Source organism: Ranitomeya variabilis, chromosome 4, assembly GCF_051348905.1.
Source record: "Ranitomeya variabilis isolate aRanVar5 chromosome 4, aRanVar5.hap1, whole genome shotgun sequence".
NCBI lineage: Eukaryota > Metazoa > Chordata > Amphibia > Anura > Dendrobatidae > Ranitomeya > Ranitomeya variabilis.
Genome location: NC_135235.1, coordinates 679,204,817 through 679,221,228, shown reverse-complemented (window position 1 = coordinate 679,221,228; position 16,412 = coordinate 679,204,817). Strand labels below are relative to the sequence as shown.

The following is a 16,412-nucleotide window of genomic DNA, read 5'->3' as shown; positions in this document are numbered from 1 at the left end:
TCTCGCTGTGCGGAATTTTTTTAATGTTTAAAAGGGTTGTTCTTTACTTGGACAATCCTTTCTCAAACCTTATGGTTGGTCCTGTTAAAATAAAAATAATTATTCAAACCTTCCATGCCAACGGGGTTCCAGCCGTGTCAGCACTTGCGTTCACGAAGCTCATGTGGGTTTTTAAGTCAGGTGAGCCCTGCTCCCAATACAACAATTCCCCAAAACAATAGGAGGAAGTCAGAAAGCAGCCGCAGCTCTGGTTCCCTGTCTATGTTCAATACTTCCAAAGGCGGGGACAGTGAAGCCGGCACCGATTGTGCGCAGGGTTTATATTATGTAACAACCTCACGAATCCCAACACCACTGAATTGGCCCTGGCAAGGGAGCCGAGTATGAGTATTTTTGTTTTAACGAGGTCAAACATAAGGAATGACAAGGTGTTGTCCTAGTAGTGGACAACAGTTTTAACAAGTTACAATTTTTGGTTAAAATATTTCCAACATTCTGAACATGAAAATGGCTTCTCCCCTGTGCCTCTTCTCTGATGTTTATTAAAGAGTTTAATTTCTTGTAAAACATTCCCACATTAGGAACAGGAAAAAGGCTTCTCCCCTATGTGAATTCTTTGGTGACTAAGAAGAGAGGATTTCTTCACAAAACGTATTCCACAGTCTGAACATGAAAAAGGCTTCTCCCCTGTGTGTGTTCTCTGGTGCCTTTCAAGATGTGCTTTCCGTAAAAAACATTTCCCACATTCTGAACAAGAAAAAGGCTTCTCCCCTGTGTGGGTTCTTCGATGCCTAACAAGATCTGATTTCCGATTAAAACATTTCCCACATTCTGAACAGGAAAAAGGCTTCTTCCCTGTGTGGATTTTCTGGTGCACAACCAAAACTGATTTCCGATTAAAACATTTCCCACATTCTGAACACAAAAAAGGCTTCTCCCCTGTGTGGATTCTCTGGTGGCTATCAAGATGGGTTTTCCAGATAAAACATTTCCCACATTCTGAACATGAGAAAGGCTTCTCCCCTGTGTGGATTCTCTGGTGGCTATCAAGATGCACTTTCCGGTTAAAACATTTCCCACATTCTGAACATGAAAAAGGCTTCTCACTTGTGTGGGTTCTTTGGTGCTTAACCAAATCTGATTTTTGGTTAAAACATTTTTCACATTCTGAACACAAAAAAGGCTTCCCCTCTGTGTGACTTCTCTGGTGTTGAACAAGAATTGATTTCCATAAAAAACATTTCCCACATTCTGAACATGAAAAAGGCTTCTCCCCTGTGTGGATTCTCTGGTGGCTATCAAGATGCGCTTTCCAGTTAAAACATTTCCCACATTCTGAACAAGAAAAAGGCTTCTCACCTGTGTGGGTTCTCTGGTGTTTAACAAGACTTGATTTCCATAAAAAACATTTCCCACATTCAGAACATGAAAAAAGCTTCTCCCTTGTGTGGATTCTCTGGTGGTTAACAAAATTTGATTTGTGTGTAAAATATTTCCCACATTCTGAGCATGAAAATGGCTTCTCCCCAGTGTGAATTCTCTGGTGACTAAGAAGATGCACTTTCTGGATAAAACATTTTCCACATTCTAAACAGGAAAAAGGCTTCTCCCCTGTGTGAGTTCTCTGATGCTTAATAAAATTTGATTTATGGTTAAAACATTTCCCACATTCTGAACATGAAAAGGTTTTCTCCCCGGTGTGACTTTTCTGGTGACTAACAAGACTTGATTTCTGGTTAAAACATCTCCCACACTTAGAACAAGAAAATCTATTCTCTGATGCGTGAATTTTTTTATGCTTAAGACAAGATTCTTCGAGGGGAAAACTATTTCCATATTCTAAAAGTGAAAATGTCTTCTTTACTTCAGGAGCAATTGTTTTTTTAATGCTTATTTTGTGATTTTGATTTTCCTTAGTAGTCAGTAATGAATCAGAAGACAGGACCTGTTTCAAAAGATCATATGATAGATGTTTGCTGTGAAGGGATGATGGTATATCTGGAGTAATGGCATTGACTTCAATTGTATCCTGTGGGATCTCAAGATTCTCTGATTTAAAAACTGAAGATGTCAGCTGTCCCTCTGATCTCCTTGTGCAGTCATCTGTTAAAAATAAAGCCAATTAGGTTTCATAAAAAATCCTTGAATGTTAACATTTGTACGTAAACTGTCCATAACATGACAAGTTATGTTACATACGTAATTATTCACAAAGACAATGACAGTTCACAGTCTAAAGGTACCGTCACATTAAGCGACGCTGCAGCGATATCGACAACGATGCCGATCGCTGCAGCGTCGCTGTGTGGTCGCTGGAGAGCTGTCACACAGACAGCTCTCCAGCGACCAATGATGCCGAAGTCCCCGGGTAACCAGGGTAAACATCGGGTTACTAAGCGCAGGGCCGCGCTTAGTAACCCGATGTTTACCCTGGTTACCAGTGTAAATGTAAAAAAAACCAAACACTACATACTTACATTGTCGTGTCTGTCGCGTCCCTCGCCTTCAGCTTCCCTGCACTGTGTAAGCGCCGGCCCTAAAGCAGAGCGGTGACGTCACCGCTGTGCTTTGCTTTCCGGCCGGCACTGACACATTCAGTGCAGGAAGCTCTGAGCAGCAGCGCGGACGCCGGGGGACGTGACAGACATCAGAGGGTGAGTATGTAGTGTTTTTTTTTTACTTTTACAATGGTAACCAGGGTAAATATCGGGTTACTAAGCGCGGCCCTGCGCTTAGTAACCCGATATTTACCCTGGTTACCATTGTAAAACATTGCTGGCATCGTTGCTTTTGCTGTCAAACACGACGATACACGCCGATCTGACGACCAAATAAAGTTCTGGACTTTCAGCAACGACCAGCGATATCACAGTAGGATCCAGATCGCTGCTGCGTGTCAAACACAACGATATCGCTATCCAGGACGCTGCAACGTCACGAATTGTTGTCGTTCTCGTTGCAAAGTCGTTTAGTGTGAAGGTACCTTTATAGAAAACCTCATAGGATGAACCAGTCACTCCCCTTGAGAAAACACGTGGATGAAATGCGCACCGAGGTGTTTTTGAGGTGGTGTTTGTGAATTGGCACAACATACTATGGGTAAGCAATTGAGCTGTCATTAGCGATGCATGTTGCGACATGAGGAATAGACTCCATTTTTCACATTGAGAGTGAATAGGATGGTTGTATCTACAGGTTTACTGAGTGAAAATCACTAAGGTCCCATGTGATCCTCTTTTACCCTAAATGACTTGTTTTTCTTTTGTTTGGCACATCCTCATTATATACAGTACAACCTCATGCATATGTCATTAATGTTTGTGATATATGTTTTTTAAATATATTTTTCAATAAACTTTATTGATTTTATTTTTGGTAACGTCTTTAGGTTATATCTGGGGTCAACATAGTCACTACTCCAATACATTAATCTCCTGAGGGTTATAATTTCCAAAATGAAGTCAATTTATGGGGATTTCTACTGCTCTGGTTTTCTGTCATTTTCTCATATTAGGGCTTCTGCATATGCTATGTCCTATCTCCTCTGGGATCTGATCCTGTGACATCTGGTTCTGTCAACAGGCGCGACCTTATTCATTTTACAGGCGGCACTGGTAATGGAGGAGACATTGAAACCAAAAGCTCTGGGTGGTGCAGTCTCTGTCCAGCCACTAAGATTAGGGTTCCAGGGATTTGTAGTACCATCCGGTCTGGCAGTATGTGTGTGTTGTACAGCTCCCTGCTCCAGCCAATTGGAAAGCATTACACCCTACTAAACCTCAAAGCATATTGCTGGAAGTTGTCAGATTCAGCCTTCTCCTCTGTATTAATTCTTCTGTGCTCAGCTCCTGGCTTGTTTCCTGTTGTGACCTGGGTCCACTTACTGACTACTCTTGTGTCCTCTGATTTTGTATTTTCTCTGCTTTCCTGGTACTGACTTGGTTACCTGACTATTCTTGCTACATTTCGCATGACAGAACAGAAGGTAACAACATGGCAAAAGCCTATGGGTCTCTGTATAAGTACAGACCCATGTAGAAGGGTTAAAGTATGATGAACAAGGCAGTTCCTGGGATTTGTAAAATGGAGTAGATAGCACCAAGCCTGTTCATGGTGGCCATCTTTTGAGCTGCCAGGTGATCACGAACAGTGCCCCCCAACACATTGTGTATGCAAACTATTCCATGAAGATCTGTATTCAAATAGCTAAAGCGATAAATGTCGCTCCTTCCCTTCTTAACCCTGTCATGTGCCAGACTGTAATATACAACCGTATATAGGGTTTTGTTAGATTCAAGAGAAGATGGAAACGAACATGTAAGGTCCATTTGTTTCCTATTATCCTTTGTGAACAATTCCAAAGTTATCACCACAAAGTGACACACATCAGATTCGAAAAATGGGCACTGACTAGGAAAAAACACTGCGGGATGTAGTTATATAAGAGGATTTTGGGCAGTAACTACTGTAGTCAAAAACTGACAATAGACAATGAAATGATCAAACTCAACAATTTTCATCAGAGAAAAATGAGTAACCAGTGGTGAAACCTCTCTGGGGTAATTACAGTATGTGGCTCAGTGGCTATTTCAAGCTAAACTATTGTAAGGGCCAATGTCAGATGTCAGATCAGTTTCAAGAAGAAATATTAGAAAACACATGGGTGAGCGTGGATATAATCTGAGCTGCTGGATAATAGAGTCCGGATAGTGTTCACATAAAGAAGTGTTGTTTATTCTACGCGTTTCGAAGTTCTATGACTTCTTTATCATGAAGTACCACAAACATACAGATACAGACACATTATAGCTTTAAATAGCCAAAAAAGTTATATCTCGGCGCCAATGTGATCACCTGACAATCAGACAATGTCATAGTTCATAGACAAGATGCGTTCACAGTTTAACCAGAAAAAAATGACAGATTAAAAATGTTTATTGTTACATGGTATTAATTTTCTTTTCTTTTCTTGTAGCAACAGAATGAAAAAATAAAAGTAAAACCATAAAATTGGAACTGAGATTTGAATTTTTTGTCTATTTAAAGCTGTATTGTGTCTGTATCTGTCACGATCCATGTTTGGATCTGTGGCAGATTTGGCCTCTCAGATAAAAACTTTTTTTTTTCTTTTCAGGCTATCGGGGGTTAATACAGATGCTCTTCCCCACCCTGGTGGCCAATGGTGTAATTACATTGCTGCCTAATTTGCTTTTGCAGGTGGTGAACCCTCCCATCTTCCTTTAAAAGGTCACCTGATGCATCAGCTGACTGTTGGTTATACAGGTCCTTTTGGATACCAACCGTGCTGAAGACTGGGGGTTGCTGGTTCAGTGGTGCTTCAGTTGAATGCAGTAATTTGGTGCCTTACTCTGCTGTGCAGTGCATTTCAGCAGAGAAAAGCTAAGTGTTGTTTTGTGTTTCCTTTTCCCTGTGGTGTTTGTCTTACCTTACCTTGTGTTGTCTTAGTACAGTGGTGGGACCAGTGTTCTCACTTGCTAATTCCCTACTTAGGGACAGAAGCAGGGCAAGTGAGGGATTAGGTGTCCTGCTTGGTGACGGGGTGAAAGAACCTGTATAAGGACGCTAGTAATAGCAGGGCACATCCTCAGGTGAGTGCAGGTGTCCATTCCCCATTCCCTACCGACAGGGCCCACCATTGTTAAAGTGTCCTCGGTGTACCCTTTTGTGTTTCGCCGTTTTGTGACCGTCCATTCGTCAGGTCACGCTAGGACAGTCATTTCTTAACAGTATCTGTATGTATGTGGAACTTCCTGATGAAGAAGTCATAAAACTTCGAAACGCGTAGAATAAGCCACACTTCTTTATGTGAACACATCCGGACTTTCAGTTATTCAGAGGTGCAGATTATACCCATGCTCACCCATGTGTTTTCCATTTTCTGGTCTTTTTTTGGACCTGTGGTTCTGCTGCAGTGGATAATCCTAAATGCTATAATAGCTCTTTCTGGTGAGTACAATCTAATTGTATTAACCTTAGTTGTCTTGGATAAGACCCTATCTTGCGCTATTGTCTCCATAATTATTCATAAGAAGAAATATTAGACATTCAAAGAAAAATTTTTTATAATAGTGTAGAGCTGATGTGTCAAAGTTTGGAAGGAGGAGAATGCTAAGGTCTAGAGGCAAAATGGTGATCACACGATTGTCATACAGCCAGACTACATCACCGATAAAGTAGCCACAGCCGGTGAATGAGAAGAATCTGTGACTCTGTGTATTTAGTGGTGACTACTCACCTGGGTAGTCATATGTAGGAATCTCCTCTTTACACCACTCATCACTCCTCACATATGTCTCTGTAGTATTAATATAGGTCAGATCTTCACCCTGAAACAAATATTGTAACAGTAACAGACAGATGGAGAAGTCACATCTATGATCATGACTGCCCTTATTGACGCATAGGGCCAGGCGAGCAGAGGGCCCCAGCATCTCAACTGATTGTGTGTCATCAGACGTACGGCCAGTTAAAATCTGTTGCCTTGCAGGAGATAACAAGCTGGCAGCTGATGTCATTGGGCATGTTGCCGGCGTATGACGTCACTCTCATACGATGGTACGTGACTCAGATGTATCAAATGGAGGACACCGCTGGACCTCAGCCAGGTAAGGATACATTTTTTTTGTAACGCAGCAGTGTGAGGCTGCAATATCCTACTACAGGGGTACACTATACTCCTAAGGAGATGCATTATACTGCTATGTGGTTGCATTTTTCAACTATATATGCCAATGGGGTGCATTATAATACTATGGGGTGCATTATACTGCTATATATGACTATTGAGTGCATTACACTATTATATATGACAATGGGATGCATTATACAGATACAGATGTGAAGTTTTTATATGAGCGGGAAGTGGGACTGTGGAAGGTTCGAGGGTTGGAGGCGGAGCTGGGGTGTAGCCTGGGCAAAGTCCCAAGAGGGCCAAAAAGTTTTGACAATATGGGGCCCTGGTGGTAGCCCTGCCTGCCATCTGCATTGTTCTCATTATATATAAAACATATAATACTGGTGGATAAAACAAGGCTGAACACAGGAGCTTCACAGCCATCTACACATCATAGGGGAGATCTCATGACGCCATCTCTCCATCTACCTGAGAGAAAGCCATACTGATAGGGAATTTAGATTGTGAGCCCCATCGGGGACAACGATGATAATGTGTGCAAACTGTAAAGCGCTGCGGAATATGTTAGCGCTATATAAAAATAACGAATATATATTATTATAGATTATATCTACCTGATGATTCTGAGGAACATTGGGATCTTCTTGTTTACAGTCCAGTGGAAGAAGAGGATGGGGACTTCTCTCTGGTGTTGTCCTCTTACTGGATAGGTCTGGAGGAAACACATACAGGGACTGAATTCGTTCTTTACATACAGATAATTATAGGCCATTTGTATTTAGTCCCGTCTATTACCTGGTGATGTGAGGGGCTGGGGAACCTCCATCATGTGGTACTTGTACAGATCGTTGTGTCGTTCTAAATACTCCCACTCGTCCATGGAGAAATAGACGGCGACATCCTGACACCTTATAGGAACCTGACACATACAATGATATCGTCATCCCCTCGATCCCTTCATAGCGTTACTGCATAATGTCCCAGCATTCCCAGCAGTGTCACCTCTCCAGTCAGCAGCTCAATCATCTTGTAGGTGAGTTCTAGGATCTTCTGGTCATTGATGTTCTCATGTATCAGGGGGTGAGGTGGAGGCCCCATGATTGGGCTCAGGGATCTTCCCGATCCCTCAGACACAGGGTCCTGACAGCGCTCACTAGAGGTCTTCTTCACTACTGTGTAATCCTGGTTATGGAGAGACACATTAATAAATCTCACTACAGACATTTCCAGAGTCCTCACCTCTCCAGTTCTGTCCATCTGTTATTCCCATAGATAAGAATGATGTAATGTGACATCATCAGAATCTCTCACCTCTCCAGTAAGCCGGAAGAGGATCTCTAGTGTGAGGTGTAATATCCTCTCCGCCATCTTGTCTCTGTCCATATCCATCTTTGATGGGTAACTCAGGAAAATTTTCTTATATAGAAGATCTTCACTGAGAGGATCCGATATTGTAGAGACCTGAATGAGAAGATGAGCTGATGTAACATCATAAATATCCTGTGTAATAATACAATTACTGGAGATAATAAGGGAAACATAGGAGGAGATTTATTATTTTACAGTATTTAGTTTCCTTCTTTACATCTACTAATAAAACCTATATATTTAGGCCACAGACAACAAGCAGTTTCTTCCTCGGAGTCGGCAGCTGAATACGTTTCTCATAGACTCATCTTCCATAACGCTAATTCTCGTCTCATTTTCCGACACTGGAATCGGCATTAGCAATACTGCAGGAGATATTTATTACACGTGACAGGAGAAATAACTACTTCCTGATGAGGACGACATCTTCATCTTCTACTACGGCTCTAGAAACATATTTGTCCACAGTCCATCACTGACTCCATCCCCACCGGCCGTCTATATGAAGGTTTCCCGTCTTTCCCACACTGTAATCTTCTATCACGTTAGATCTCAGGTCTGATTCACACACAGAAGTTTGAGGCTTTTATAAAACGACTAGATGGTGGCCCGATTCTAACGCATTGGGTACTCTAGCATACAGGTCCTTCTCAAAAAAATTAGCATATAGTGTTAAATTTCATTATTTACCATAATGTAATGATTACAATTAAACTTTCATATATTATAGATTCATTATCCACCACCTGAAATTTGTCAGGTCTTTTATTGTTTTAATACTGATGATTTTGGCATACAACTCCTGATAACCCAAAAAACCTGTCTCAATAAATTAGCATATTTCACCCGTCCAATCAAATAAAAGTGTTTTTTAATAACAAACAAAAAAACCATCAAATAATAATGTTCAGTTATGCCCTCAATACTTGGTCGGGAATCCTTTGGCAGAAATGACTGCTTCAATGCGGCGTGGCATGGAGGCAATCAGCCTGTGACACTGCTGAGATGTTATGGAGGCCCAGGATGCTTCAATAGCGGCCTTAAGCTCATCCAGAGTGTTGGGTCTTGCGTCTCTCAACTTTCTCTTCACAATATCCCACAGATTCTCTATGGGGTTCAGGTCAGGAGAGTTGGCAGGCCAATTGAGCACAGTAATACCATGGTCAGTAAACCATTTACCAGTGGTTTTGGCACTGTGAGCAGGTGCCAGGTCGTGCTGGAAAATGAAATCTTCATCTCCATAAAGCATTTCAGCCGATGGAAGCATGAAGTGCTCCAAAATCTCCTGATAGCTAGCTGCATTGACCCTGCCCTTGATGAAACACAGTGGACCAACACCAGCAGCTGACATGGCACCCCACACCATCACTGACTGTGGGTACTTGACACTGGACTTCAGGCATTTTGGCATTTCCTTCTCCCCAGTCTTCCTCCAGACTCTGGCACCTTGATTTCCGAATGACATGCAAAATTTGCTTTCATCAGAAAAAAGTACTTGGGACCACTTAGCAACAGTCCAGTGCTGCTTCTCTGTAGCCCAGGTCAGGCGCTTCTGCCGCTGTTTATGGTTCAAAAGTGGCTTTACCTGGGGAATGCGGCACCTGTAGCCCATTTCCTGCACACGCCTGTGCACGGTGGCTCTGGATGTTTCCACACCAGACTCAGTCCACTGCTTCCTCAGGGTCCGGTCACCTCTTCTCATTGTACAGCGTTTTCTGCCACATTGTTTCCTTCCAACAGACTTACCATTGAGGTGCCTTGATACAGCACTCTGGGAACAGCCTATTTGTTGAGAAATTTCTTTCTGGGTCTTACCCTCTTGCTTGAGGGTGTCAATGATGGCCTTCTTGACATCTGTCAGGTCGCTAGTCTTACCCATGATAGGGGTTTTGAGTAATGAACCAGGCAGGGAGTTTTTAAAAGCCTCAGGTATCTTTTGCATGTGTTTAGAGTTAATTAGTTGATTCAGAAGATTAGGGTAATAGGTCGTTTAGAGAACCTTTTCTTGATATGCTAATTTATTGAGACAGGTTTTTTGGGTTATCAGGAGTTGTATGCCAAAATCATCAGTATTAAAACAATAAAAGACCTGACAAATTTCAGTTGGTGGATAATGAATCTATAATATATGAAAGTTTAATTGTAATCATTACATTATGGTAAATAATGAAATTTAACACTATATGCTAATTTTTTGAGAAGGACCTGTATGTATGTATGTCTATAGCAGCCACATAGCATATAGCACAGGCCACGTAGTATATAGGAGCCATGTAGTATATACCAGATACGCAGTCTATAACATAGCCACATAGTATATAACACAGCCCACGCAGTATATAGCAGCCACGCAGTATATAACAGCCCACGCAATATATAACACAGCCCACGCAGTATATCACACAGGCCACATAGTCTATAACACATCCCAAGCAGTATATAAAAAAAAATCCTATATAGAAAAGAAATACCAAATAATATTTGATAAATAACCAATAGTAAATATTACCAATAGATATATACCCCAAAAAATATTTACTAGAAAAATAAATCAATTAAGTCAAATTATTTTATTATCATAAAAGGCGATATGACACAATATACAATTTAAAAAGGTAATATTATTAAAAATAATAACAAATAATTCCTGTGTGTGGGGGGTGGGGCACATCAGACTAATTGGAATAAGATTTTTAAGTATATAAGATAATACAATATAAATAATAAAGAATAATAATCATAAAAATTTATAATATAATATAATAAATCTCACAACTGGAATATAATAAGGGATAAAAAAGTATAAAGTTGACAAGATCCTCTCAATATTTCTTATTAAAATAAAGTGCAGATAGTAATATTATATATTAACAAACCGATACGCGTGGCAACATGTGTGGTTATTGCTTCACTTTTGACAGAAGAGAATTGGGCTTCTTTCTATGTTAATTTTCTGCCTATAGCTCTTTCAAACCTTGGAAGAGTGGAGTATGGCCAGGTTGATTAATGGGTCAGACAGAGTTTGAGTTGGATAATATGGAGGGGGGTGGGGGAGGCTGACAGGGTGTTCTGCAAATATTGCTTTTGTAATTTCTCCACTTTTTTGCATGTTTTGATATGTTATTAATCAATGTAAGGAGCTGTGGTGCTGTTGGTGGCGGGAGCCAGAGGGTGGTGATAACTTAGGCGAGAGTGTCTCAAACGGGCCTAGGAGCCCCACTCTCAATGAGAGGAAAATGTGATAGTTTGGGGGGGCTGGGATGGGAGGGGAGAGTTCAAGGGGGGGGAGGGGGTTAGACAGCTCAGGTTAGGGAGTAAGGATTCTTGGATTACTATTCTGCGACATGATGGGGGAACGCATTAAAATACTAAGTTGGAATGTTAGAGGCCTAGCAGACAAGACCAGGAGAGCGGCGGTTCTTCAATATGCTCGTGAACAAAGGGCCTCCTTGATATGTCTGTTGAAAACGCACTTGGTACATGAGAGGGTCGATGTCTTGAGTAGGAGATGGCTGCAGAGGTCATATCACTCCACTTTCTCTACGTACGCTAGAGGAGTATCGGTGCTGGTCCCAGCAGGTGTGCGTTATGAAGAGGTGAAGGTGTGTTATGGACTGGTAATTTAGGAGCGACATGCGACTAGCTCTGAGCAGGTGGTAACTATACAGACCGCAGTTCCTGATCTTAACACAACACTAGCAGTAGCCGTGGGATGTTCCTGTCACTCCCTGGACACCTCGTCACAGCCGGAGAACTAGCTACCCCTAAAGGTAACGTTTCGGCTCTAACTGAGCCTTTCTCAAGGCTTGAGAAAGGCTCAGTTAGAGCTGAAATGTTGCATGGAGATGTGGGCTTAATAAACACCTGCACATTTTCTCAAAGAACATGGAGTGCTGCCTATTTTTGTGAAACTTATGGACTGATAACAACTGATGGACAGGTTGTTCAGGCTTTGCACCCGAAGTTAAGTATAGGATTTGTGCTGTTCCAATTTTTTTCTACTACCCCTAAAGGTAGAAACAGGAAAGCTATCTTGCCTCAGAGAAAATCCCCAAAGGATAGGACAGCCCCCCACAAATATTGACTGTGAGAGGAGAAGGAAATGACATATGTAGTATGAAACAAGATTTAGCAAAGGAGGCCACTTCTAGCTAGATAGACAGTAAGGAAAGAACGCTGTGTGGTCAGTAATAAAAACTAGAAAAAGTCCACCGCAGAGATATGCAAAAATCTCCACACCTGACTAAAGGTGTGGAGGGCAAAATCTGCAGCCCAGAGCTTCCAGCTTAGCTGAATAGATCCATACTGATAAGCTGGACAAATTAACAAAACATAGAATGTGCTGAACAATAAAGTCCACAACAAGTGGACTGCAAAAGAACAAGCAAGGACTTATCTTTGCTGAACTGGACAGAGTGTCAGGGAAATCCAAAAGAGCAGTGGCTCCAAGCAGGAACAATTGACAACTGGCATTGATTGAGGGATAAGGCCAGACTAAAATAGCCGAGCCAGAAAGACGATCAGTGGAAGCAGCTGCTAATGCTAAATCCAAGAAGCAGCTATACCACTCAAAACCACAGGAGGGAGCCCAAGTGCAGAATTCACAAAAGTGCTACTTACAACCACCGGAGGGAGCCCAAGAGCGGAATTCACAACAAAGGTGTATGTTGATGTGGAAGGGCAATATGTGATAGTGAGATAGAAATAAAAACATACAGCGTAGGACAGAAAGTCATACTACGGCATTTGGAACATATGTGCGAGAGATCGGTATGACTGATCTGTAGAGAGTGCGACACGTGGGGGAGAGGGGGTACTCCTGCTACTCACCGGCTCATGATGTGCTATCTAGAATAGACATGGCGCTCGGGAATAACATGTTTGACACTTTGGTGGGAGAAGTCAGGTATTTGCCACGGGCGTTCTCGGATCATAATCCGTTGGAGGTGGAGTTGAGGCCGGCAGGGACTTGGGCGCGACAAAGGAGAGAGTGGAAAATTCATTCTAACTGGTTGCATAGTGTGAGCTTGGAGACCATACAGCGAGAGGTAGAGGAGTTCTTTGAGATTAATGAGGGTAGTGCGGATATACTTACCATTTGGGAGACTATGAAGGCTTTTTTGAGAGAGCTGCTGTTTAGGGATATTAGGAGATGTAAACGTTGGTCAAAACAGGCGGAGAATGACGCGAGGGAAAGGCTGAGAATTGCTGAAGATTATTTGATTACACTGGGTACTCCTGAGGCTGGGAAACTGCTAAAAGAAGCCCAGAACCACAGGGACAATTCTAATGGAAAGGGCAGAGAGGAAGAGAGAGTTCCAACATCTGGCGTCTTACCAGGAGGGAGAGGTAGTTGGACATATGTTGTCATTGGTGGCTTCTGCTCAGAGGAGTGCATCATTCGTGCATTCATAGGAACTTGACAATGGTATGAAAGTATCGGAGACCTCTGAGATTTTAAGAGTCTTTATGGAATTCTACGCGGATCTGTACTCCTCTGGTGTGGTCACATCGGAGGGAGACAATATGGCATTTTTAGAGGGCATCGCCTTGCCTAGACTGAGTGAGGAGGATAGAGAAAGTTTGGAGGGCCCTATTACTGATGAAGAACTAGGTCAGGCTTTAAGGGCGATGGCAAGAGGTAAGGCGCCAGGAGTAGATGGGCTACCTGCCGAAATATATAAAGAGATGGAAGAGGTGTTAATACCCAGATTAAGAGTGGTATTGGAGGAGCCAAGCTTAGCGGAACCTTGCCAGCTTCCATGAGGGAAGCCATAATAGTAGTAATTCCGAAGGAAGATAAAGATCTGCGACGGCCTGAATCGTATCGCCCGATCTCGCTACTTACTACAGATGTTAAGCTCCTGGCCGGGGTGTTAGCGGCCCGATTAACAGGCATTGTTTCTAAATTAATTCACCCAGATCAGTCCGGCTTTATGCCTGATAGGTCTACGGCAGTGAATCTAAGAAGACTATTTTTGCATTTACAACTGAGGGCTGATAACGGTGGGCATAGAGTCATTGCTTCCTTAGATGCCCATAAGGCATTCGATAGTGTGGAATGGGGGTACCTGTGGCAGGTATTGCACTGTTTTGGCTTTGGCCCACATTTCGTGTCTTGGGTTCAGCTGCTATATGAGCAACCATCAGCTAGAGTGAGAGTGAATGGTGAGCTTTCTCACACGATTCAGCTGCATAGAGGAACGAGACAGGGGTGCCCGCTCTCCCCTCTTTTGTTTGCTCTTGCCGTGGAACCGTTGGCCGCCAAAATTTGACAGTCCACCGAGGTTTTAGGGTTCAAATATGGGTCGATAGAAGAAAAGATAGCGCTCTACGCTGACGATATACTGCCATTTCTGGGGGACCCGCATGACTCATTGAGGGATTTGGCTCTCTATCAGGACTAAGAATAAACTGGAATAAATCAATTTTATTCATGGTGGATGATGTGGGGGGAGAGCTGGGTGATTCTACGGTAGGGGGTAAACTTAAGATAGCAGACCAATTCAAATTTCTTGGGATATCAATCTCTTTGCCGATTACAAACTACTTCCACAAGAATCTGACACCGGTGCTGGAAACTCTTAAGGCTAAGGTAGGGGTCTAAGCTGCATTTGTCTGTTGTGGGTCGCGTTAACCTTATCAAAATGATTCTGATGCCTAAAATATTGTATGTTCTTCATAATTCACCTATCTGGATACCACGTGGGAAATTCAACTTGATTAACTCATTATTTAGAAGTCTGGTGTGGGGGAGATAGCACCCACGAATTAGGTTGCAGACGCTTCAGCGGCCTAAAGACGTGGGGGGTCTGGCCTTGACTAATCCTGAGATATATTTCCTTGCAGCCCAATGTCAACATTTAAAGGGCTGGGAGCAGGTGACGTCCGCCAACGGGGTACAACTCTTAATAGAAAAGATTGCCAAAAGAAGTCCGGCGATACAGTGTTTAGAGGATGGCTCCCTTGGGATGCTTGGGAAAATATATCCAACATTGCTTTTGATATATAAAATATGGGGAAGAGTCAAACTTATTTGTGGGGTCACTTGCCTTACCAGGTTTTCTCCACTATGGTTTAATAATAATTTACCAGAATTTTTGGCAATGGGATGTTTGTTAGGATGGCAGGCTAAAGGGATTAGATATGTTTATCAGATTTTAGAGCGATGGGAGTTGAAGTCCTTTTCCCAGCTGCAGTCTGAGTATGGACTCGAGACATCCAGGGGTTATCAATATGCACAAGTTTGACATGCCTTTTTGGCTCAGAATACAGAGGATTGCCTCAAAATCCAAAGTGACTTAGTATTTCAATATATCTGCGGTGCGGGAACATCGAGGGGTGTTATCTCTTCCTTATATAAGGACTTACTCCATACTTACTTATTGGGATATCCGTTTGGGGCGAGGGCTAAATGGGAAAGAGAGTTGGGTCGCTTGGAGGATGAAACATGGGAATCTGTTTTAGAATGGGTAACGAAGCTATCAATGAATGAGCCGTACAGACTTTCTCAGCTTTACATTATACACAGAGTATATAGGTTTCCGGATGTTCTAAATAGAGCTGGGTTGAGACCCGATTCGGAATGCCCTAGGTGTAAGAATGATAATGCCGGAATGTTCCACATGCTCTGGTCGTGTCCGAGGTTGACTGTCTTCTGGTTAGTGGTTCTCAGCCGGATAGAAGGGGCGTATAGATGTGTAATTCCAAGGGAACAAGTGGTGTGCGTGCTGGGATATGTGGATGAGATAATTGTAGATAACACATTGAAAACAGCAATCGCTAGACTGTTATACATGGCTCGGAAGGTCATAGCAAGAAACTGGATGAAAGAGGAGCCTCCCTCGAGGGGAGAATACATCAAGTATGCGGGGAAGGTCATAGCCTTAGAAAAGGGAGTATATCAGAAAAGAGGGAAAATGGTTCTGTATGACAAATTGTGGTCCCCTTGGTTGGAATTGGGTTAGGAGGAGATTAAGGGAAAATAGGCCTGAGGAGGTGTCGCCTATAAAATAATGGTATATAAATTCATAGTGAAGGACATATTATACTAAAGTATATAATGCTACAAGACATGATAAAAGAAGGACGTGATCTGTCTAAGTGGGAAAGGGGGGAGAGATGGGGATGAAGGGGGTGGGATGGGTAAAGGGGGGTTAATGCTGGGGGGGGGAATTGAAAAACACGTGTTATTGTTAAATGTTTATTGCATTTTATAAATCAATAAAAATCTATTTGATTAAAAAAAAAAACAGATACGCACAAAAAAATCAAAATCCAATCTTTAAAGTGCAATAGAAAAAAGTGACAAATATAATCAATAATGCTGTGCAAAAAAATTATAATAATGCTGTGCAAAATTGTGAATAAAGTGCAATGTCAATAGTGC

At 42.3% G+C, this 16,412-nt stretch overlaps 1 protein-coding gene across 2 annotated transcripts in view; it reads right to left on the bottom strand.

Moving 5' to 3' along the window:
- Positions 1-522: 522 nt before the first annotated feature.
- The window catches only part of LOC143766340 (uncharacterized), a 393,805-nt gene continuing 377,915 nt past the window's right edge, over positions 523-16,412 (bottom strand). For both annotated transcript variants that reach the window (XM_077253953.1, XM_077253954.1), the window contains exons 2-7: positions 7,967-8,116; positions 7,658-7,837; positions 7,451-7,574; positions 7,270-7,367; positions 6,257-6,347; positions 523-2,103 (exon numbers count right to left, since the gene is read on the bottom strand). In XM_077253953.1, the coding sequence (XP_077110068.1) occupies positions 578-2,103; positions 6,257-6,347; positions 7,270-7,367; positions 7,451-7,574; positions 7,658-7,837; positions 7,967-8,116 (2,169 nt within the window). In that variant the 3' untranslated portion in view covers positions 523-577. The remainder of the gene's footprint in view (positions 2,104-6,256; positions 6,348-7,269; positions 7,368-7,450; positions 7,575-7,657; positions 7,838-7,966; positions 8,117-16,412) is intronic.